The following is a 23,152-nucleotide window of genomic DNA, read 5'->3' as shown; positions in this document are numbered from 1 at the left end:
CCCAGATGTTGCGGCCTGTAGGGACATCAGGTGTGAGGGACACCAGCAGGAAGACTCTTTGTACCTAATCTGTATTCCATCCACATAGGCCAAGGATGAGACCCACTTTCTCAGGGACGCTGACATCCACCAAGCTCTAAGCCAACAGCAGGAACAAATACCAGGAACACTAGTACTCACAGTCCTGTGTGGTCTCTAGAGGTCTCTGGGGGGACATCTTCTGGCCTGCGCTAAAGAGCCCTGCGTCAGGGTCAACCTCCTCATCAAAGATGGTGAGCCGAGGTGAAGGCTTGGGCCGCGCGGACACTTCTGGGTGTTTCTTGGGCTTCTTGGAGCTGGAGATAAAACACGAGGTAAGGATTCTCATGTGTACACAATGATCTGCTAGTCATTCCCAGGTCCCCAGCTCAGCTGGGCCTTCTGGATGCAGAGGAACATAGAAGAAGCTCAATGGAGGACCACAGGAAGGCTGAGGATAGCCCAACCAGAGTCATCTTGGCAGGTGAAACAACCTCAGTAGTTGCCATATCACTAGCTGACAGGTCCTCCTGACCCAAGGGGGTCAAACAGGCGAGAGCAAGGAGAAGGGGGAGGCAGGGTTGAGCATGTGCTAGGAATGAGCTTTGTTATCATCTAACACAGAGTGAAGAGATGCCTGCTACTGAAGGAGTCAGGTACTGTGCTCAGATATGACCAGAAAGGCAGGAGAAGCAAGGGGCTATCAGGACTAGAGACTCATGGCCAGACATCTCCTAACCCAGAAGGTCCACTTGGGTGTCATGCCACCACTTGTCCATGGACCTGACATGTTCTTCTAAAAGTGGCTTCAACATGCTTGGCCCAGGGAACAGCACTATTTGCAGGTGTGGCCTTGTGGGAGTGGGTGTGGCCTTGTGGGAGTGGGTGTGGCCTTGTTGGAGTAGGTGTGGCCTTGTTGAAGGAAGTGTGTCACTGTGGGAGTAGGCTTTGGGGCGCTCCTTACTGCTGCCTGGAAGACAGCAGTTTTCTCCTGTTTGCCTTTGGAACAAGATGTAGAGCTCCTCCAGCGCCATGCCTGCCTGGATGCTGCCTCCTATCTTGATCGTGGACTGAACCTCTGAATTTGTAAGCTAGCCCCAATTAAATGTCCTTATAAGAGTTGCCTTGGTCATGGTGTCTGTTCATAGTAATGGAAACCCTAACTAAGTTACCTAAGAGAGACCTCAGGTTCAGATGGCTGCACTCCATAGCCACTTACACATGGGGTAGATTCGACCTGGGGCTCAGAGTTCAAGGGGTGGGATCCAGGGGAGCAGCAAGAAGCCTATGCTGGTAACTTTTCTCTGTGACAAAACCCTGAACAACAAGAACAAAACAACTTGAAGAAGGCAGGGATTGTAAGGGTTAGAGGGTACAGTCTACCATGTCAGCGGTGGGGCGTGGGGGAGGTAGGGGGTGGGTGACGTCAGAGTGACGGGCACAGCTGGCCACACTGCACCCATGTCAGGAAACCAAGAGATAAAGGTTAGTGCTTGCTTCGCTTTGTCCCTTTTATAACATCCTGGACCCCAGACCATACAATGGTGCTGCCAATATTTAGGGTGGGTTTTCCAACCTCAGTGAATCCAATCCATAAACCCTTCACGGATACATCTGGAGGCTAGTGTTCTAGTTAATCCTCGGTTCTGTTAGACTGACAATATTAACCATCATACAGCCTAAGCCCCTGCTTCGACACACCTGTCTCTCTCAGCAGTGTACCTGCGGTCCTTCTCAGCAACGCCATGGTCCCCCCAGGTAGCCTACTCTGCTCTGAAGCTCCTGTGGAGTCAGATGGGACCAGCGCTGCCACACCTGTTCCCTGACTGATGAGCTCCTGCCCTGGGATGCTTGTAGTGGGAAACTGGGGGTCACCAGGGAGGTTTCTGGGGTATGCCACCGTTTTACTTCTTGACCCAGGTGGATAGGCAAGCGTCATGTTGCTGGATCACATGATCTGGACTGCCTTTGTGACACTGTCTCTAGTGCTGGGTCACAAACTTGGTTTTATTTTAACAAGCTGACCTCATGCACAGGACCCGCCACCCACGTTAGGCATTTTAAGATTCCTACAAACAGCAAAAGATTTTCTTTCTTTTCTTTTTTTTACTGGAAACCAGGATCACTTTCTCCCGAATGCCTGGCAGCCGGTTCCACTGGACTGAGGTCATCTCTGAGCTCATATTGGCAACACAGTGGCAAACTGCACAGAGGCTGGTCACTGCCACAAGCTGTTACACAGGCTATCCAGTGGCAGATAAAAATACCAGGTCCCTGGGTGCTGTAAGGCCAGGGACTCTGAGCTGACTCTTCCCCCAGAAACCTCCCCGGTTTAGAGGCATCGAGTGTTCAGCAGGCTGGACATTTTGGGGCTGGGAGTAGGGTAGTTACTGCTCATGGTCCTATTAGGATACTACTTATGATCTTGCTGGTTACTCTCAATGTCCCATGAACACGATTGTCCTTGCTGTCCTCGGGGGAGAAGGTTGCACAGTTCCACAGTGATGGCATCTGTGTCCCTACTGCAGTATGTGCATGTCAACAGGGGCCACCACGGTGAAGTGCTGACAGAATTCTGCTCTGCCTGTGGCGCTGGGGTGGGTGAAGGAAGCCAGGATCTCTAGCCCGATAGTAAGCACCCTTCAGAAAGCCTCGGCTCCAGCTCCTCTCAGATCCAGCAGCGTGGACTCTGCTGCTCCTCATGGGAGGGCTCTCCTATATTTTTATCTCAGGCAGAATCAGCAGTCCTGGTGACTAACAGAGGCCATGACCCTAGCAAGGATGCCCAGAGTCCAGACGCCCTGTGCCAATATGCTTAAAGGGCCCTGGAAGGAGTGAGCACGTCTCTGTGGAATTGGGTTTGGGAGGCCATGGACCAGTCCTGGGGAGCAGAGAGAGAACTGTGGGTCCTGTTTTACCACCAATATGTCCCTTGGTCACCTATCATAACATCCTTTGCTTGGCTCCTGGCCTTAGACACAGCAGTGACTGACAGAGAACCCCATTTTCACCTGTACCAGCACCTGGCCCAGAAGCTTCAGGAAGGCAGGCTTGAGGCTGCTCCTCAGCCACTCTGAACTTTGCCCTCTATGTCCTGTGCTTGCCCCACTCAGAAACCACCTTCTTTGGGGACACATGCTACCCACTCCAAAGGCCCAAAGGGCAGGGAACAGAGTTTCCTCCGGACCAAGAATAGCAGGAGGCACAGAGCAGGGGGGTGCCTGAAAAAGGGACACAGGAGACCCAGGCAGGAAGCCAGGCGAGGGGGCTTTCAGCCACTTCCCCACTTCCGCTTAGTCTGGCCTGGACAGCAGATGAGGCTAGACCACCCTGCGGGGCAAGCTTCTCAAACTAGACTCACAGCTTTGTTTTCCTTGGTGCTATCTGTGATTTTTGCTGAGCTGAAATAAAACAGAATGTCCAGCACAAGAGTGTTCAGCCAGACATTGCCTGTGCTCTACCCCAGCAAACACTAGAAGGAAGAAGCTGGCAGGCAGGCAGACAGACAGACTGACAGACAGACAGGCATCTGTCCTGTGTAGCTGGATAGGCTTCAGATAGAAGGAAGACAGACTAGCTGGCTGGAAGGAGGGAGGGAGAAACAGGCAGGCAGGGAGACAGACAGACAGACAGACATAAGACAGGGAATGAGGGGTCAGAGCTGCAGAGTCAAGTGATCGTGTTTCCAAAGCCCTTTCTCTAGCCTGTTACTGCTCTTCTAACAATACCGCTGCCACACTGCCAACCTTTCAGCTGCAAGCAGCTCGCCCATCCTTCCTCCTCCCCCCTCCTCCCCCTCCCCCTCCTCCCCCTCCTCCTCTTCCTCCTCCTACTCCTCCTTCTCCTCCTCGCAGCACTCCCCAAGCACCTCCCACGCAGAGCTGACCGATAGGTGATGCTCTAGGTGACGCAGACAGACCCCCCTGAGGTGCATACGCAGCTGTTCCCAGCGGCTGTGAGCTGAGCAGTCAGTCACAGACACTGGACCATTCGACCTAGGAAAATCCACCCAGGCTATCACAGCTGGGGCACACACTGTGGAGTCAAGAAGGACCCAGGGAGGAATTCCTCCAGGAGAAAATGGAAACGGGCAGCGGACCGACTGGGTGGGCTGAGGGTAGGGGGTGTCCCCGAGAGACCAGCCGTCAGTCACCCTGCACACTGAAGGAGTCTGACTGTGTCATAACCGGGGACATAAACCACGCTAGGCGATGGTGAGCAGAGGGAGGGGAAACTGTCTCTCATGGAAACTTGCTCATAGATCATAGTCTGGCTTGAACAAAACTGCACGGGAGGCAGGGGAGGTCAGGGTAAATTCTGGAGGGAACGTTACCGCACCATTACAAGAACTGTAACCTAAGTGTTAGATGGACAGGGTCAATCACTTCATCTGGATTTGAGTCACTGGGGCTCTGAGCATCTCTCCTCCTGCGCTTCCCAAGGCCAGAGCCTCCACCCAGCTGACCACAGACACACAGCCACCCTCAGGACTGACAGGAGAGAAAAGCCACGTATGGACAGGGGAGGGTCCGCAGCCCCTCCACCCCCGACTTCTTGGCAAACCTGTGCAGATCCTGAGGGCTACCTAAAGAGGCATCTTGTCCAGCACAGGCTGTGTGAGGTAGGTGGTGGCCCCTGCATAGCCGCAGGCATGTGTAAGCATGTTCAGGCCGGAGTACAGACTCCAGTTCTCCTGCTGTGTGTCTGACAGGAGCCAGATGCACGGCTGGGCCACGTTCAGAGCCGGGCGTAGCAAACTCGGGGAGATGTGGCAGCTGCCGCCCGCCTGCCAGCTCCAAATCTCTGCCTGGCCAAGAAGTGTCTCACTCCCTAAGGCTCAGGCACTTGTGGTGACAGTGATTGACACATGAGAGCAGCCTCCCCTCTGGCCACCCAGGGGCCTTGTGGAGTCATTCCAGATTTATCCACCTCCCGCAGGAACCAGTGACAGGCACCAGCTGCCCTGGACCTAAGAGCAAGGGAGGAGCAGAGGGTCTCCAGACACAGCCGGCCCGCCTGCGTCTGACAGAAGGCTGGGAGTCCACAGTACACACAGACCACCTTCAAAGCCACGATGCCTCACCAAATATGGTAGCAGACCTCTTTCCTAACGAAGCAACCTTCCTGCTTTTAAAAAAGAAGCATTTTTCCACACCTCAACCTTAAGTTTGGCTGTTTATCTCAATTGTGGAAAATTCTTAGGGTGCGACTAAACAATTTTTCCTGTGTGAGCAGGACATGTGTGAGCATGCCTGTGCAAGCCAAAAGATAACCTCGGCTGTCACTCCCCTGGGACTGTCCACCTGGGCTTTGTGAATCAGGGTCTCTGGCTGGCCTGGAACTCAGCAAGTAGGGTAAGATACCTGGCCAGTGCACTCCAGGGGTCCACCTGTCTCTAGACGCCCAGTCCCAGGATTCTAAATGTATGCCAGCACTTCAGGCTTTTTTCTTGAATAATTAATTTTATTTATATGAGTACGCTGTAGCTGTCTTCAGACACACCAGAAGAGGGCATCGGATCCCACTACAGATGGTTGTGAGCCACCATGTGGTTGCCAGGATTTGAACTCAGGACCTCTGGAAGAGCAGTCAGTGCTTTTAACCACTGAGCTGTCAATGCTCTTAACCACTGAGCCATCTCTCCAGCCCCACTTCAGGCTTTTTATATGTGGGTTCTGGGTTTGTTGAGGCATTCTCCCCAGTCCTTTCTGAATTTTATCCTGGACCCACACACAGCTTCCCTAGAGCAGCAACTGCCCAGAGAGAGCACTACTCTGAGGGTCAGGCCGCCTCATGGAATAGACCGGAACTTCAGGGAGAGACTGAGTAGATGATTTATCCATGCCTCACGAAAGTGCACAGCTTGGCACCCCTAAGTCACCAAGGCGCCTCTGGGCCTTTTTCTTAATTTGGTAAATGGGACTCAGGAGGAAGGGCTACGAAAGCAATCTGCAGCCTGTGCAGAGGGCAGTCGGCAAGACCTGGGGCTTGATGCTGTCTCACGATGTCCAGCTTATGATTATGGGCTTAATGAGAAAACGGGCCCGGTGTGAGGAACCACCCTGGACAGGCCTCACTGCTGTGGATCCCGATGGCAACGGCCTAAGCCTCCCCTAGCTTTCCAGAACCAGGCCCCATGCCAGGGGAACAGCAGCTTGGTCGTGATCTCCTCTTTATAGATTATGGGTGACACCATTTCATTGTCTGTCTCCTACCTACCACATACCACCAGGAAAGCAAGTGGTCTGCTCTGCGGTAGGATAACTCTTCCTAAGCTCAATAGCCAGCGTGGCCCATGCTGCAGCTATTCCAAGAGCCACAATAGCACAAGGGGACCAGGGCGTTCAGCTTAGGGCACCAGGTTACACGGACACTCTGACCAGAGCCTGCAGCAAACTACACCCTCTGTAGCTGCTCGTCCCCAATGGCCAGGCATGATCAATACCTGCCTGGTCACTTAACTGACACCTTCGCTTCCAATTTAGTGAGATCAATCAGACAAAGCAGGCCGAACACAGCTCCTTAACAAGTCCTGCTTCTAGGTGGCCATGCTGACATACAGACCAACCCTGCCTTCTCTTTTGTCTACTGTGAGGCTTCTCACCCCCTGCCTGTCTGCTTTTGCATCTCTGGTACATGCAGGTGCTGGCGGTCAGCCCCACCTGTTACCGCAGAGGGAGCAAGCAGCCTTGTGTAACCTTTGCTTCGGTCCCCATCAACATCCCACAGTATTCTAGTGGCTGGCACGTCGGAGGAAGTTGGCTGGCACTGTTGAAGAGCTGCCCATTGTCACCTATGGGCATCCACGTGGAGAGCAAGCCATAAAAAGAGAAAAGCCAGGGGGTGATGGCCACGCATGCAGTTAGTCCCAGCGCAGAGGCAGGAAGATCTGAGTTTGAGGCCAGCCAGGACTACACAGTGAGTTCTAGGACAGTCTAGGCTACACACTGCAACCCTGTCTTGAGAAACAAGTCAACAAACAAAAACCCCGGAGAAGTCCAGACTTGACATAGGTGGTGGTCTCAGCTGGGCATGAAAGAGGGGATCTGAACCGCCCACCGGGTCACTGAAGTGCCCCCTCTGGATGCCCCTGCCATCTTACTAATGTTCCTGAACTCTCACCCAGAATACAGAGTCTGACCTCCTACTGAACACTGACTCATGCTACCAACGCTAGATGTTGGGGGCAGCCTCAGTCAGGATGGTAGACATGAACTCCCATGACTCTGTCCCTGAGGAATCAGGTAAGTATTCGTTCCATCAAGGGCTCAGCCGAGCAAACCCTTTCTTCTAGGGGAGGAGCTGTGGGAAGCAAGCCAGCCCCCTCCACTGCACAGGTGCACTTGGCAGGAGGCGCCATCCCTGCAGCCCATCAGCTATTATCTGGTGCTGGCACTTGCTTAATAGATTATCGCCTTCTATAGTTAGTTCATCTGATGTGAAAGACACAGGAAGGCCTCAGAAGGAATACAAACTAGTTATAACATTTTAGGAAGAACTTTTCTTTTTTTTTCCTTTTGGACTCTTGGGCCTAGACCCATGGGGGCTTTGGTGGGAAATGTCAAAGTTTCTGAAAGACTAGACAGCCCCCACCCAATCCCATTGGAGCTCCCTTTGCTTTGGAAGCCCTAACTGTTCATGACTGGAGAAGCCACAGACTGGAGTTGAGCAAACTGCTGGTGGCTGGCTTCAAAGCCGGGATCGGAACACTGAACCCTCTGAATCCCTTTGGGGGGTGATCATGCATCCGGGGTTCCAGCCTTCCCAATGGCTTTCAAGCTATGCTACAAGATGCCCCGGTCTCTTCTAAACTTATCTAGGGCTGCATGAGCGGACAAAGACCTAGTTTTCATGCCCATCCGAATGAAGACAATTCTACTTGGGTCAGGTTTTTACGTTAAGGGTCTGTGTGAGGCTTTCCCCTTGAACCGCTTGGAGCCTTTTCTACTCAAATAAAAAGGGCAGAAATCACTGCATTAGCCATAGTCCCTGGAGTCCCTTCACGGAGGCTGGGCAGGAGCAATGAGTACCTGGACCGGAAGGACAGCAGCAGATGACTGTGCTCCTTGGTAAGCGTGGCTGAATTACTTTGGGGCCAGCCATGACATGGGACCTCGGGGTTATTCCCAGGGCTCTCCATTATGGCATCTGGTCCTCAGAGAAGCTCTTCAGCAAAGACGGACAACAGAAAGAGTCAAGGAGAGCAGGGGTGGGGGGCTAGGAGAGGGGTTTTTCTGTTTACCCCTCCCCTCTGCACAGTCTGGGGGCATCTCTCAGACTTCTGCATACTTTAGTGCCTGGACTGCTCCAGTGTGAGTGTGAACATGACACACACACACACACACACACACACACACACACACACACACACACACAGAGGCTCACTGAGAGTCTGTGGTTCCATGCAGGGCCGAGGGGTCCTGAATCTATATCTCCATCTGGTTCCAGGCTGAAACACAGCCCCTAACTGCTCACTGCAAAGGAGTACCCAGCAAAGGCTTCATCTCCCAGCTCAAAACCCCCAAGACAGGAGTGAAGATACTGTTATTTACTTAGTAAGAGGCATCCAAGGAAGGCATTTCAGGGTTTTCTTGGAGGTAGGAGGGGGCAGGGCTGAAACCACCTCATTCCCAGAGCTCTTGCCTTACATTCTAGATTCTGGGTTTGCAAATCCAGGACTAGAAGGGGATCTACGGGCATTCAAAAACTGAAGGGACATCCCATAGCAGAAATTTCATCCAAATACAAAAAGCCAAGTATTATTTTTATGTTCAACACAAGCAGTTGTCTCATGGGAAAAAGGAAGCAAAATCTACATTAAAAATAGTGACGAGACAGTATTGAAGAAGATGTCTTCTCCACTTGGGTCCTGGGCTCTCCCCCTCCTTTGAGAGTCTTAGAGACAGCCTCACAGAGAGGCGGGACAACAGCCAGCTGTGGCCTCTGTCACCAGCAAGCAGACTGAAGGAGTGGCAGGCGGGGTGGAAGAGAAGAGGGACCTTCAACAAGGCAACTGTGTAGTTTCCAGGGAGCCTTTATCAGGCACTTCCCCGCAGAACCTTCAGGGACCTCGTTCTGAGGTTATTACTTTGATGAAAAGTTCTACAAAATGACAACTCTGGACCCGTAAAGTTCCTCCCATTAACTAGCTGCCCAAGCTACCAAGAACCTGTGAGAGGTACCACAATGTCCACAAGCTGGGGCCTGGCAGTGTGGTCTACGGTGACTGGGCCTGTGGGACTGGCTCAGAGTCTGGAGAGAGACCAATTCCAAACCGTGGAAGGGCAGATACGAAACACCCCCTTTGTTAAGGAAGAGGTAGAAGTGAAGGCTGGGAGGTGTCCCTGCTCCTGGGAAGGGACTCTCGCCAGTCAGTCCAGGGTACTTTTTGGATCAAGTTGAACATGTTTCTAGCGCAAGGCACGGTTTTTCTCAGAGCCACATGGACACCAAAATAGAGTTAAATACGGAAAGTATGTATGACAGAGAAAGGCGCCCGAGACAGCGCACTAACTGGAACGGCAGAGTGGGAAACGGTACATACGCTATGTCTAGAGTCCAGATGGCCCTGGGTCAGGGTCAGACAAAAATCCCAGAAAATAAGAAGCGATGCTGTTTCAATGGGCTAGAATGTGGGCTTTTCTTTGCTCCCTAACAGGATACCGCAGCTGACTTTTCCCTAGTCGGAGGCAGGTTAAAGAGACAAAGGAAGGCCGGGCCGGGCAGACTCCCGCTTTGTGCCGACTGCTCCCACCCTTGCAGGCACTCCTGAAATGGAGCCAGAGCGCCCTCCTGTGGCCAGATCTGGGAAGGTCTGAGCCCGAGCACAGAAAGACTGCTCTAGCAGGGGAAGGGAGGGGAGGGAGGGAAGGAGGGAGAGAGATATGTGTTGAGGGGTAGGAGCAGAGGGTAGAGAGTGGGGGTGGGGGATATATACAGAGTGTATATAACACACACACACACACACACACATATACACACACAGTATATACATATACAGTATATACAGAGGAGCTGAGGAATTACAGACGACAAGCCTCTCCTGGATAGGAAGAATACCCCAAAGGGTAACATGGGCAGCCCTTGTGTCCATGAGTGGGAAACCTGACCTCAGGTCTCTGCTGTCACATACCAGATGGCTAACTTTAAAATTTTATTTATTTATTTATTTATTTAGGTCAACTTGACCCAAGCTAGAGAGTTTCCTGAGAAGATGAAACCTCGGCTGAGAAAAAGCCTCTAGCAAACCGCCTTCATGAAGTCTGTGGGGCATTTTCTTGAATAATGGCTGATGAGGCCTCAGTCCACAGGGGCGATGCCACCTTCGGGTAGGGTTGGCCTGGGTTGTGTAAGAAAGCAAACAGAGCAAGCCAGGAGGCGCAGTCCAGTGAGGAGCGCTACTCCGAGCTTCCGTTCCTGACTCTCGTCCCTCAGGGATGGACGTGAAGTGTAAGGCCTTCCTTCTTGCTTTTGCTCATGTCCTTTATCCCAGTGGTAGAAACCAAACCAGACCACCAGGCTTTGGCCAAGTCCTTGCTTGGATGAGTCTTGTGACCTCCCACTGTGTAAGGGCTCTACCCTGGCTCTGGCTGAAAAGGTGACTGCAGGTGGCCTCAAGCTCTGGCTCTGCCATTTGGGGCTCTCAGAATGAGCTCAAGCCACCTGACTCCAAGAGACCCCAGCATCCTACCACAGAAAACAAAAGCAAGGCCAGTATCAGCCTCTCGGGGCTCTGCTTCCCATGCGGCTCCGGCAATGTTCCCAGAAAGCCATTTGGCATGTTCTGAATCTTTTCACAAATGAAGCGGGATAGGAACCCAGCAGCACGGAATGCACTCTGCAAGGTCTCCTGTGTTCTTGAGTCTCCTCACTCGGTCTCACCCGAAGCAGATACACGTGTGTCCTGATGCAGGACGCACTTACTGAGGGTCACAGCCAATTTCAGAAGTGCTGTCTCAGAGGTAACATGAGCTCCCGCAAGCAAATGCCAATTAGCTCAGTTCCTGGCATTGAAAAAGCTCTCGAAAAACATTACTTATTATTCCTGACAGAGCCGATAATACCAACTGGTGTCACATGGGGTCCTTAAAAGAAAATCTGGCAGGAAGGGGAGTCTGCTTGGGGCTGTGTTCCCAGAATCCAGGAGCCAGGGCCCCCCAAGAGCACAGAGCTCGCTGCAGGTGGTCCCAGGCTGGCAGTCGGGCTGCTAATACCTCCGCCCAGCCCCCACCCACAACTCTGCTACTGGAGTAAGAAATGCGAGGCCACACTTGCCAACCCCAAGAGCATTTTCCTACCCAAAAAAGGAGCCACTTTGCTAACTGTGTTGTTCAGCCAAAGGCTGGTGCAGCCTCAGAAGCCCATTTCAGCTTGGCACTACTCATGGTTATTTACAAAGACAGACTGCATGAGTTCAAACAATGACTTATCCTTAACAAAATAAAGCCCAGGCAGGGCCTCAGGCGTGGGCGAGGCCCGATAAGAAGTGGGTGCTACTGGCTGGTTCCCACGTCACCCTGATATCCTTACTGCCTGTTCCTTGGGGGCCAGACCTCCCCACTGGCTGCAGGGTCCTGGGAGGATTCCTCTGAGCCCACTACAGCCTCGGTGCCCGGGCAGCTTTGCCCAACGAGGGCTCACATAGCAGACTAGGGGAAGGCCAGTGCTGAGTGGGCACCGCTTTGGGGGATTTCATTTTGTATGTCATTACACCAAACATGCCTCTGTCTATTTCTTTGGTGGCTCTAGTTTGAGGCAGGTCTCCCTTGTCTGTACACTGAGGATTGCAGTAAATTCCTAAGACCCATTTGGTCACAGTGTGGAGGAGGGTGCCCTGGCCCGTGGTGGTCTGGTTCTGCTGACAGCTAAAGTTAACATCTATGCCTATTAGACAATCTTCCCCGGATTGCTCCAGGCAGTAGGTACTTCCAAGAGCCCATTCACTGAAGAAAACCGAAGAAAGAGGCGGACAGCCAGGGAGCCTTGGCTACTGAAGGATGGAGCTGGAATTCAGGTCCCAGCAGTAAGCCCTCCGACTGCCAGTCCTGTACCATTCTCCACCTCCGACTGATGCTCAGAAGGCTAAGAACTGATGAGACTCAGTATGGGAAGTTCAGAGTATCATGCCCAGCACAGAAAATATTAGCTGCTCTTTGCTCGAGCCAAGAAGGAAAGAAAGTATTCTGGGACGGATGAGTAGCCCATTTCCACCAGGGAACCCATTGCCTTCTCAGCCCATTGTGTTCACTGGAGGGGCTGTGGCGGGAGATGTCTGGCTCTGCATCTCCTCCTCAGGGAGGTCCACGCAGCCAGCGTTCAGGATTGGTGGGATGCCTCAGGGAGGAGTAATGCAAAGGAAGTACCTAGCTGGCTTCCTCTTCTACCGGAGTGGGGCGAGCGTGTGACGGGGATACTGTCCCGGTCACTACAGTCAACACATGTTGGCTCTTACAGCCATGGAGGCCTCCAACTGCCCTGGAGGAGCTGAAGGTAGTCCTGCTTTACAGATGGTCAGGCATGCTCAGGGCCAAACAAGTCACACTGCCACTCTGCAAGGAGAAGCCAGCTCCCAATGCCAGGAGACTGGGTCCAGCAGTCTGTACCAGTGAGCTATCTTGGGGTTAACTCTGTGGAGTTAGCCACAGATGAGAGCTATTACTAGGAAGGGGTGGGTGACTCTGAGCCCAGCCACAAGGACCGGCGACACTGAGGTAGAGCAGAGAGAGTCTCTGGAGCACACCAGGCTAAAGCCCCACAGCCCAGACCCCTTTGAGCAAATGACATCCTTAGAAGTGAAGACTAACCGCATGATGCCCAGGGGATCCAGTATCTCCTCCTCCTCCTCTTCTTCCAAGGACGTCTCCACATTCCTGTTGCTCAGGCCCGATGTGGGCGGCTGTACTTCATCCTGTTGCTCAAAGAAGTCAAAAGCCTCCTCGCTGTCCCTAGGCTGGCTGGCGGTGTCATCCAGGACAGAGGGATCTCGGGTGGCAAAGCCTGTAGTCCCCGGGGATCTGGTGCCTGTGGAAGAAAGGGAAAATAAGAGCTTGCTGTCTACTCTCAAGGTGACATCACCACACCCACCTGCCTAAGCCAGGTTCTGAGGCTGAGGGCTTCCTGTAACCCCCTGGGACCAAACTCAGCTTCAACCTGAGTGGAGAGTCTGGGAGAAGGCCAAGTGCTGTGCTATCCCACTCTGTGATGCTGGCACCGGGGGAGCCTGCTGTGGCCTGGCCATGGGGAATGTCAGATCAAGCACGAGTGTTTTATAAACTTTTCCCAGGGAAACATGCCATGTCTAGCTTAATGTGCTGAGTTGAACTGGGGCATGTAAGAAAAGCCTCTCTCCTAACAACTGTTAACTGCTTGTCTCTCTGTCTGTCTGTCCATCCATCTGCCCATCCGTCCACCTATAAATTATCTGCCTGTCCATCCATCCATCCACCTGTCTGGCCACCTATCTATCCATCAATCTATTTATCTGTCCCCCGGGGAGGGGTGGGGCTTTGTGAGCCCCTCCCACCCCCAGGAGGGAAGGTTAATGGACCCAATCTTGTATGGGTCACATACAGGTTAGTGGTCACAGCTGCTAAGAATCCAAGAGGGCAACAGGTGTGTCATGCCAGAGGAGAGGGTGACACCACACAACTCTGTCCACTAACCCAGTGGTGAAATGCACCAGCCAGTGTACAGTGAGGCTGGCCCAGGACTGTCTCTGTCAGAATGTTTTACAGTAGTAAGTCTGGCAATGAACTCTGCAGACCTAAGCATAGACAGACAACGCCAAGAGCCTGCAGTATCCTGGATGAGTACAGTGAGCGTGGGGAAGATCCCAGAACAGACGGGATCACCCCAGGACAACTGGGCTTACGTCAGCGTTTCTCAAAGCGTGGTTCAGAGACAGGCATTTGTGGTAAGCTAAGTTCAGAAAGGGGAAGATGCCCATAGAGGCTTGACATCACCACAGTCTTTGTCTGAGAGTCACTAGCGAGTTAACCTTTAAAACAGTCACTTAAAAAATAAAAATCCCTCATCTGTGGTGGCACACACCTTTAACGGGAGGCAGAGGCAGGTAGATTTCTGTGAGTTCAAGGCCAGCATGATTTATGTAGTGAGTTCCAATATAGCCAGGGCTATATAAGAGACTTTGTCTCGAATGAATGAATGAATGAATGAATGAATGAATATTACTCAGTAGCTAAAACCTTCATATTTGGTTTATGGGAATTATGCCCTGTCCTGCAGAACTGGAGATCTGCAGGACTAGAAAAGAGCAAAGTTAAATGACTGACCATAAGATGGAGAAGGTGAGGTGAGAGATAGGTACCATCCATAGGTGTAGCCTGGCCCCATCATTCAGGGGACTTAAGAAGGTGGGGTAGGGGATTGGGGGTGGCCTTGTGATCATTACCCCCTGATGACAGGCCCTGTCTGAAGCACTTCACGAGTGTTAGCTCAGACAAACCCTATAATCTCCATCAGAAAATGACTTCTCTTATAGAGAACATGGGTAAAAGAGAGCATGGGGGTGGGGAGCTCCCTGATGCTATACAGAAGAGAGTGAGGCCCTCGATGTTGTCAGACCACACCCATGTGGGCCATGGGCTGCTCGTGATGCCCACAAGGAATGGGGCCAGCAGAAGTATAGTGTTCCCAGGCTGACAGGTATGGTTGGCAGGAGGCAGGGGAATAAATGTACATGCTAGTATATACGTGAAGAGAGATACATCGAGGATGGCCAGGAAGGCCACGGTGAGGTCACTTTGTGAACATCCAGAAGGTTAGTCCCTTGAGGGCTGGGTCTCTCGCTCACCATCCAGCCCAGGGGGTTATTGGGGCCCAACTCCCTAAACATCCTTGCTAGAGCTCACATGGAGGTTGGCAATGGCCTCCCACTGAGGTGGTGAGGTGGGTCCTGGGGTGCAGAGACCTCACGGACACGGACAAAGCCTTGGGTACCTAAGAATTCTAGCAGCTCTGGGCTGCCTGCCAACTGGGCATCCTTGGAGACACAGCGTAGAATCTCATCAAACATGGCTCTCCTTTCCCGGATGTCAGAGTCCCCGACAAACAGGACCTTCCTGGGCAGTGGGGGCAGGCTGGCTGCTGGGTAGCGACTGTACAGTTTCTGGTAAAACTCCTCAATCTCACTGTATTTTTTGGAGACCTGGAATGAGAGAAGCATGTGGTTTCCTGAGAGAAGAAGCAAGGGTGTGAAGCTTCTTCACCCTGACCAGATAGGTGCCTGGAGCAACCTGCCTGTTGGTCCTCTCTCCACCCCTCCCAGCCTCCATCTCTAGTCCCCAGGGAAGTCTCAGAGTCTCAAAGAAAGGACACAGTAGTGGAGTGATTTAAGGTACACCTGCAGGTTCATGTAAAGGACTTCGGCTGCAAATAAATGACCATGGGCTCTCCAAACCCAACAGAGTGAGTTTGGCACCTGGCAGGTGTCAGGCCATCTTGTGACAGGTGGGGCCTGTCCTGACACTTGGCAGAGGTGAGTAAGGTTAGCTGGAGTCCTATGGATGGAGTTTAGGTGAAGCAGGCCACAGCTCCTGCTACTGCTACCAAGTGGTCCTAGGTGTCCCTTGAGTCTCTGAAGGTAGCACTTGGTTTACTGTAGACCACAGGATCACATCTGCCTCCTCTACCAAGCTCTGCCCCTCCCCACAGCTCAGTGAGCATGCATGTGTCGACAAAGAAATCCCCAGCTAGCTCTGGACCCCCATGCAGTGAGCAGTCATAGCCCTGTGGGTTTGGTGGTGCCATTGTTGGGATCTGTAAAATCCATATGAACCCAGACAAAAGTCACTTTACCAACACCACCCGATTTATCTCAGTTCCTCAACTCCTTGGTGCATTTCCCATCTCCCCGGGAAATATGTGGCAACATTGGGGATGAAGGCATGAATGAGCTGTTCCCCCAGGCCCGGCTGGACCACCTTGAGTATGTATGCACGCTAGTATCCTGCCGGACTGTGGGTGTCCTCATTATTTGGGGCTCAGAATGGCATGGTTGTGGGCCACATCTCAATAACCAGCACACCACCCAGTGTTAAGGTCTTAGGCTCCAGGAGATGGCTGTGTAATGGTAGTGGGGGTAGAACCTCAGATTCCTCCAAGTGGGGATTTCCCTGGTATAGGAAGCTGCTGTCCATAGCTGAGCACAAGAGCCTGGTTCTGGAACTTTCCTGGAAAGAACTCTCAGGGAAAGGGTAAGGAGGACACCACCCACCCCTCCCCGGCACCAGCTAGTTGCTCAGGCTCCAACCTGGAGTTCCTGTGCTGTTCTGAGGATCAGGCAGCTGCAGCCTGGCCATAGTGAGGGACCAGCGCCCCCTGCTGGCCTAACTGCTCCATGCAGACTCAGGCCACAGCCCCACAAACCAGGCAGGGAGGGAGCTTGAAGCCCAGGCGTCTGGCACCACCCAGGTCTCTCAGGCAGCAAACATGACAAGGACAACAGGGAACTGAAAACTACCCAGTGGCTCTGTGAGGCACGCAATGCGGAATACTGGGCTGACATGACACTGCCTCTGTCCTCTGATACATACATACTATACATACATACATACATACATACATACATACATACATACATACATTCATACATACATACATTCATACATACATACATACATTCATACATACATACATTCATACATACTTACATTCATCTGTGTGATGAGATACGCAGGGCGTCTGCCAGATCTCAGACATAGTGCTCCTCCCTAGGGGCTGGCTTTACCTCATGGCTAAAAACTAAATGCTTGCTTTAATTAAAGAGTATATATCCTTTTAAGGAATAGATACATAAAATGCTCACTGATCGGTTTAGCCAACTCATCGAATTCTAGGGGGACTGCAGACCTCGGAGCATAACTCTGGCCTACACCCCTAGATACCACCACGTGTGGGGAGCCAATGAATTTACCTTTGCCCTCTCAGGTCTGTGAAGCATGAATGTATGTGCATGTATGTGTATGTATGTGCATGTATGTGCATGTATGTGCATGTATGTGCATGCCCACAGGGCATGGGCATCACTGTCTAGGACAAAGCAGCACTAATGTGGCATGTGGCAGAGTCACAGGTGACCTTTCAGTCATGGGTGTACCAGAGCTCAAGTCAGACCACCGGGAACTGGCTCCTCAGAGAAGATCCGCTCTAGAATACACGGGACCCAGAACCATGGCTCAGGGTCCGCCTGGGTTCCATCGAGAGCTGCTCTAAGGAGCAACAGATCAAACGCAGCAGCGTGGAAAGGGAATCGTGCTATATGATCTTTTGAGAATTTGGTCCCTTACTGTCAGGGAGCTGTAGGCTCATCACTTTCCTTTTCATTGGGCTACCTGGAGGTGGCGAACCAACCTGCAGCAGCTGCTCCCTTGTGGTACTAAAGGACCCTGGTTCACTTTACCGCATTCTAAGATCCCGAGGCCCGTCTTTCCTGCTCCCCGGGTCAGGATCCCTTTCATAAGAGGCCAAAGGGTAAGTAAATGTGTGAACCCATTATGCCTTGTGGTTGAAATTCTCTTCCCTTAGCTTCCTTGCCGTCCCTTCTGCCTTGATGGTTGGCCGGCTGTTGTTGGTGTTCCCAGGATTTCCTCTCCTCAGCACTTCTCCCGGCTCTCCACTTCCGCTCTCTGGGTAGCTTCACCTACCTGTAAGCTGCTATCTAAATACCCAGGACTCAGGCCTGGCCCACCCCCCGTGTAAGGCACGCTCAACACAGCCTCTAATGTGCTCCCTGCCCTCTCTGATGTTGGCCATCTGCACACTGTGAGCATCCCCTTCTCTCCTTGGCTCTTATCCTATTGTTTCCGCTGGCTCCCAGCTTGGAGGCCTACTATGTTGTCCTTAGGACCAGGTGTCCCTTGGTCCCAATGCTTTGCTGTCACCAGATGCTCTAATTGAAGGCAAACAAGACTGTCACTTCCCTGCTTTAAGCATGGCCGCAGGACAAGTCACCCCGTGTCCTCTTTCTGGGACAGTCTTCCCTCCTCCCCTGTGCTTAACAGCATCTATTGAGACAGGGTTTCTCTGTGTAGCCCTGGCTGTCCTGAAACTCACTCTGTAGACCAGGCTAGCCCTGAACTCGAGAAAGCCGCCTCCCTGACTCATGAGTGTGTCGCCACCATCCGACAACACTGTCTACTCCTTAAACCATTGTCCTGCCTTTACCTCTTCCAAGGTGTCGCCAGCATCTTCTCTCCAAGCTGTATTAAGCTGTTCCTTCTGCACATTCCCAGGTTCCCAGGTGCCCCTGTCACCATCTGCACTGGCTGGCTTTTGTGTAAAAAAACCAGAGATCAAGGAGGGAGGGTCTAGTCCATTGTGGGTGGTGGCATCCCAGGCCTGGTAGACCTGGGTTCTATAAGAAAGCAGGCAGAGCAAGCCAGGGGAAGCAAGCCAGTAAGTGACATCCCTCCATGGTCTCTGCACCAGCTCCTGCTTTCTGACCTGCTTGAGTTCCAGCCCTGACTTCCTTTGGTGATGAGCAGCAGTGTGGAAGTGTAAGCTGAATAAACCCTTTCCTCCCAACTTGCTTCTTGGTCATGATGCTTGTGCAGGAATAGAAACCCTGACTGAGACACCATCTGCCTTGCTGTGGACTACTCTGGTTTCTGTCACCCCACAGTCTAGCCCTCTAGACCCTGAACACGTGTTGTACAGAGAAATGTCAGCACTCTGAGGGGCAGACATACCTGCCTGGGCACCCTCAGAGCATCACGGCTAGGGCCCCCTGCTCACCAAGAACTGGACGACATCTTCGGGCCGGTGCTTGGCTGACTTGAACACAGCCAGCCGGCTCACGACCAGGATCTGGTACTCCACGTGGCCGGACATCATCTTACCTCGCACCTCCTGGTGCTGTGGTACAGTCAGGTCCAGGCCTGTGTGCACATTCTGAACTTGCCTGTAAAGCGAAGGAAGGCAGGTCAAGAACAAGTGCAAGTCAGCAGGAGGTCAGTGGGCCCAGTCACCAGATGCTGGGTCATTCAGCTATGTGTCCTTGTCAGTCTGTCCTTACATTCTGAGGGTATGTAGACCAAGAGAAAAGCCCGAGTCAATGAAGACAGAGCAGGACTGAAGACGTCTAGGGAATGTGGACAGACAGATTTCTTCAGTTCTGAAGAATGCAAGGTTCAACAGAGCTGGCCCAGCTAGGCCCGGTGGTCCTGTCTGCCTTTAACCAGAGCGTCTAGTGACAGCTTGGAATGACATTCCAGGCTGCAGGGAAACGGTGGCTTCCTCCTCTGGATACCCTTGGGGGCAGCCACCCGTGCCCAAGTACAGTCAGAACATTCTGTCTGGGCTGCAAGGATGTGCCGGCTAACTCATTGCTCTCAGAGAGCTGTGTGTGCCTACCAACACACACACACACACACACACACACACACACACACACAAACACACACACACACACACACACACACACACACACACGCCTGAGAACAAGGCTGTCACACTGGGACAGCATACTAAAAGCATGAAATATGCAGTGTGTGTGTGCCCACTGACTGTGCAGATGTGCACACAAAGGGAAACTCTCGTCCCACGGGAGGCACATCCGTAAGCACGAACCCTTCTGACCCCTCTGCAGGCCGGGGCTCACTGGCTCTGGGGAAGCATCACAAAGGCATCCAGAGCAGACATGTGCTCTATGAAACACACCGCGCCAGGACACTTCTTTTGAAAATTGTATGTGTCTAGGAGTTTTGTCTGCACGGATGCCTGTGTATCACATGTATGCAGTCTCCTCAGAGGCCAGAGGAGGGCGCTGAATGCTCAGGGGCTGGAGTTACAGACAGCAGTGAGCTGCCATGTGGGTGCTGGGAATTGAACTCAAGTCCTCTGGAAGAACAGCCCCTGCTCATAACCACTGAGCGCTGAGCCAGGCCACTTCTTTACCAATGGCCAAATGACAGGGTTCTCTGTCTGAGGCTGAATGAAGACCGCATGCCACTGTCACAGAGGACAAGAGGAGGCTTGAGAGCAGAGGCTAAGGTGTGGAGGGAGCACTCCCAGCAGGGGGACACGAGAAATTCCTTCAACTGCTTGGCGCCACCTACAAGATAGGAACAAAGGCCCCAACAGGAAGAAGCTTATCTTTGCTGTCTGAGCTCCAGAGAGCAATCCCAGGCAGGCTCGGCTAGTCCCGATAGGGAAACGAGGCACCTTTTCTTTAGGATGGTTAAGGCAGCAGCTGAGGTCATGGGAAGTGATATACGGAAGGTTGTTCACCCTGAATGGCAGAAGATGGGAAAGGATCGCCAAGCCACACTTGGAACGGAGGTTCCCACAGACAACCACACCAGGGACTGAACTCATATCCTATCCCTGTCTGTAGAGACTGTATGTATGACTACCTGCTGGGTGTACTGTGTAAGAATCTCTACCTACCAGGCTTGGTTCCCTGTCTTCATGCCTAGGGCCCAGCTCCCTTTAGAAAGCCCTGGTCATCAGCTCCTCTGCTTAGACACAACTATACTTCCTTCTCCCTCCTGGGCTGGCACCATCCTGACTACTGACTTTTAGGCAAGAGCATTGCCTGGGCACCCTACCTCATCCAGATACAGAGTTCTCAAGAAGTGGTCCCCAGACAGTCTAAGCATCACTCTGGAACTCGGAAGACACACGTGGGTCACTGAACGGGAAGCCTGAGACCATAAACGTCTCAAGCTCTGCCTGTCAGCCTATTTCAGCCGCATCTGTTCGACACCACCTCTGGACACACAAGGAAAGCAGCTACAGCTGACGCCTGCACAGTCTGTGTGGCTCTTGTACAGCTGGAGCCACAGAAGCAAGCAGCTGGCAGCACTTGGCCCACAGGCACAGTGCACTCACCTGTGTTCTAAACCAAGGGGCTCAGTCGTGATGTGGCTACGGGTCCCTTATGGATTCTACTAACGGTACTCCCATGGCTCAGCCTGATCTGATCCATCACCCAGACTGAAGGCCTCCCATAGCACCCGAGCCAAGGGCAGACCAATTCCTACCTGTGGTCCAGACTTCCCGCCTCTTACTTACCTAGCATCCCCATCTGACCGGCAATGTGTTTTAAAGCAAAACCGTCTGAACAAACGCTGATTCCCTTGCTCCACCCGCTCCCCATCCCAGGGAGCAGTAAGCTCAGCCCTTCAGCTGACGTCCACACCCTGTCTTCCTTCCCCACAACCTTACCATCTGCAGACCCCAACGTTCATCATGCAGCATACACAGAGAACCTAAACAGGCCTCAGTGGGGTTACTCCACCACTGCTCCGAGGGGAGACTGACTAGTGCCCACAGCACAGGTGCAACCATGGGTTCTCTGTCCCCTTCTTACATGGCCAGTCCGCATCTATAAAATGCAGGCCGGTCACCTGACCGCTCTCCCCATTCAGCTTCCCTCTCGGCATTCCCTACCCTTGACATAGCTTGCATCTTCCTACTGCTTACCTGTTTCCTCCAAAGCCTCACTACTGCACCCTAGAACCTGGACCGGTGTCTATAGCACAGAAGGGGGGTCCCCGAGAAAGCCCTGCCGGGTGGACCCATGCATGCAGATCTGGAGTGCCTAGCCGGAGGAGGCTGGAAACAGCAGCTGATCCCGGGGTGCAGGACCACCTCGGTGTTTGCTTAGATGGCAGCGCTCCTCAAAGGCAAACTCCATGGGTCTGCTGTGACTATCAGAATGGTGGACAGGGCATGGCTTGTTCGCCCTCACCAACAGCATACACTATGCCTGCTAACATCCGTGGGTATGCTAGCACCAAGAAAAGCAACCACTGCCCTTCCTAGGCGCTGGCACCAAATTCACAGTCATGAGTCTGCTTGGTGTGGCCCACGGGGACATATACAGCTCCCGTGTTTCCATCTCTTTAGATGGAACCTCTTTCTAGAGGAAGGGACACTGAGGTTCAGTGAAAGGGAACAACTTATTGGGCCATAGGGACATCTCTTTGAATGGGGATGGGTTCTGCGCCCTCACTTAACACACCAGGAGAGCAAGCGGCTTTCAACATCAGGGCTTATGTACAAAATCATACTTCTCTAAACCGGGAGCTGGGAGTACAGCTGAACTTACTTTGGGTGAGCATCCGTGTACCCATCTTGTCTAGTTTGTAGATGGGGAATAAAGGCGGACTATAAAAATATCTTTAAAGTTCACATTAGAGTTATTTAAAGATCGAGGAAAGAGTAGGACATCCACCCTGCTCCCAAGCCTTTCCAGGCCTCATCCTAGTGTGGCCCTGGGTGGACGGACACACACTGCCCGGACCCCTTTGAGGAAGCTCCTGAGCTCTCTCCAGCAACAAATGCCAGGGTCTCAGCTCTGCGTGGTTGGCATCCAACAACAGCAGTGTGTTCTCCTGGTAACTGGACTTAACCCCCATCCCTCACGCAGCACCAGCTACTTTGGTGCGGGCATTCCCTGTAAGGGACAGCTTGTTTCATTCACTTCGTCCCTGGTGCTTAGCATCGGGCTGTTCACACAGCTAGCGCGGACAAGTTTGGGGGACCAGAAGAAATGATCCCCATGTACGCAGGGACAGAGAGCCAGGCCCTGTCCCAGCCAGCGCTATCTTTCCAATCCCAGGCCTTCCTGGAGTCTTGGATGACTGCTTGATCCTTAAGGGGGCCTCAGTTTCCTCGTCTGTAAAACCGGGACTCTTGATGGCGCGCCACCACACCCACGAGATAGTGTGCGGTGCAGCGGGATAAACCGACAGCTGTTGGGATGTCTGGGACGTGCGGGCTGGGGGGGGTCTGGCTCACCTGGAGGTGACGAGCACCGCCGGGGACTGCATGTCGGCTGCGGACTGGCGGACGGTCACGGGATCTGGCGTCCTGGGCGTCATTGCGTCCCCGCCCCGCCCCGCTCCGGCGCGGCGCTACCTTCCCGGCCCTTGCCTGCCCCCTAGTGGCAGCGGTTGTGCACATCGCAGCGTCTATGATCTCGAAGTAGCTTGTGCTGCCCAACCCTTCTTAGGTCCCCCATAGCCACCTCTTAAGACTGGCACCCCATGACATTTAATCTTTCTATATGCTTAACCTCTAAGGCTACAGGAATCCAGCCGCTAGTTTTCAGGCGTCTCTCCTACGGCTAGGTACAACTCCCTGGGGCCATATTCAAATCCAGCCAATC

The 23,152-nt window shown here is 52.8% G+C and overlaps 1 protein-coding gene across 1 annotated transcript in view; it reads right to left on the bottom strand.

The window, feature by feature from the left end:
• Nucleotides 1-22,826, bottom strand: part of HS1BP3 (HCLS1 binding protein 3) — a 30,622-nt gene extending 7,796 nt beyond the window's left edge. The window contains exons 1-5 of the mRNA XM_080919486.1: nucleotides 22,783-22,826; nucleotides 18,772-18,937; nucleotides 14,977-15,184; nucleotides 12,822-13,038; nucleotides 181-335 (exon numbers count right to left, since the gene is read on the bottom strand). Of these exons, the coding sequence (XP_080775612.1) occupies nucleotides 181-335; nucleotides 12,822-13,038; nucleotides 14,977-15,184; nucleotides 18,772-18,937; nucleotides 22,783-22,814 (778 nt within the window). The 5' untranslated portion in view covers nucleotides 22,815-22,826. The remainder of the gene's footprint in view (nucleotides 1-180; nucleotides 336-12,821; nucleotides 13,039-14,976; nucleotides 15,185-18,771; nucleotides 18,938-22,782) is intronic.
• Between the last annotated feature and the right edge of the window lie 326 nt (nucleotides 22,827-23,152).

Source organism: Micromys minutus (assembly GCF_963924665.1).
Source record: "Micromys minutus genome assembly, chromosome: 1".
Classification (NCBI taxonomy): domain Eukaryota; kingdom Metazoa; phylum Chordata; class Mammalia; order Rodentia; family Muridae; genus Micromys; species Micromys minutus.
The sequence above is the reverse complement of the archived record's forward strand: the minus strand, read 5'-3'. Positions and strand labels throughout refer to the sequence as shown.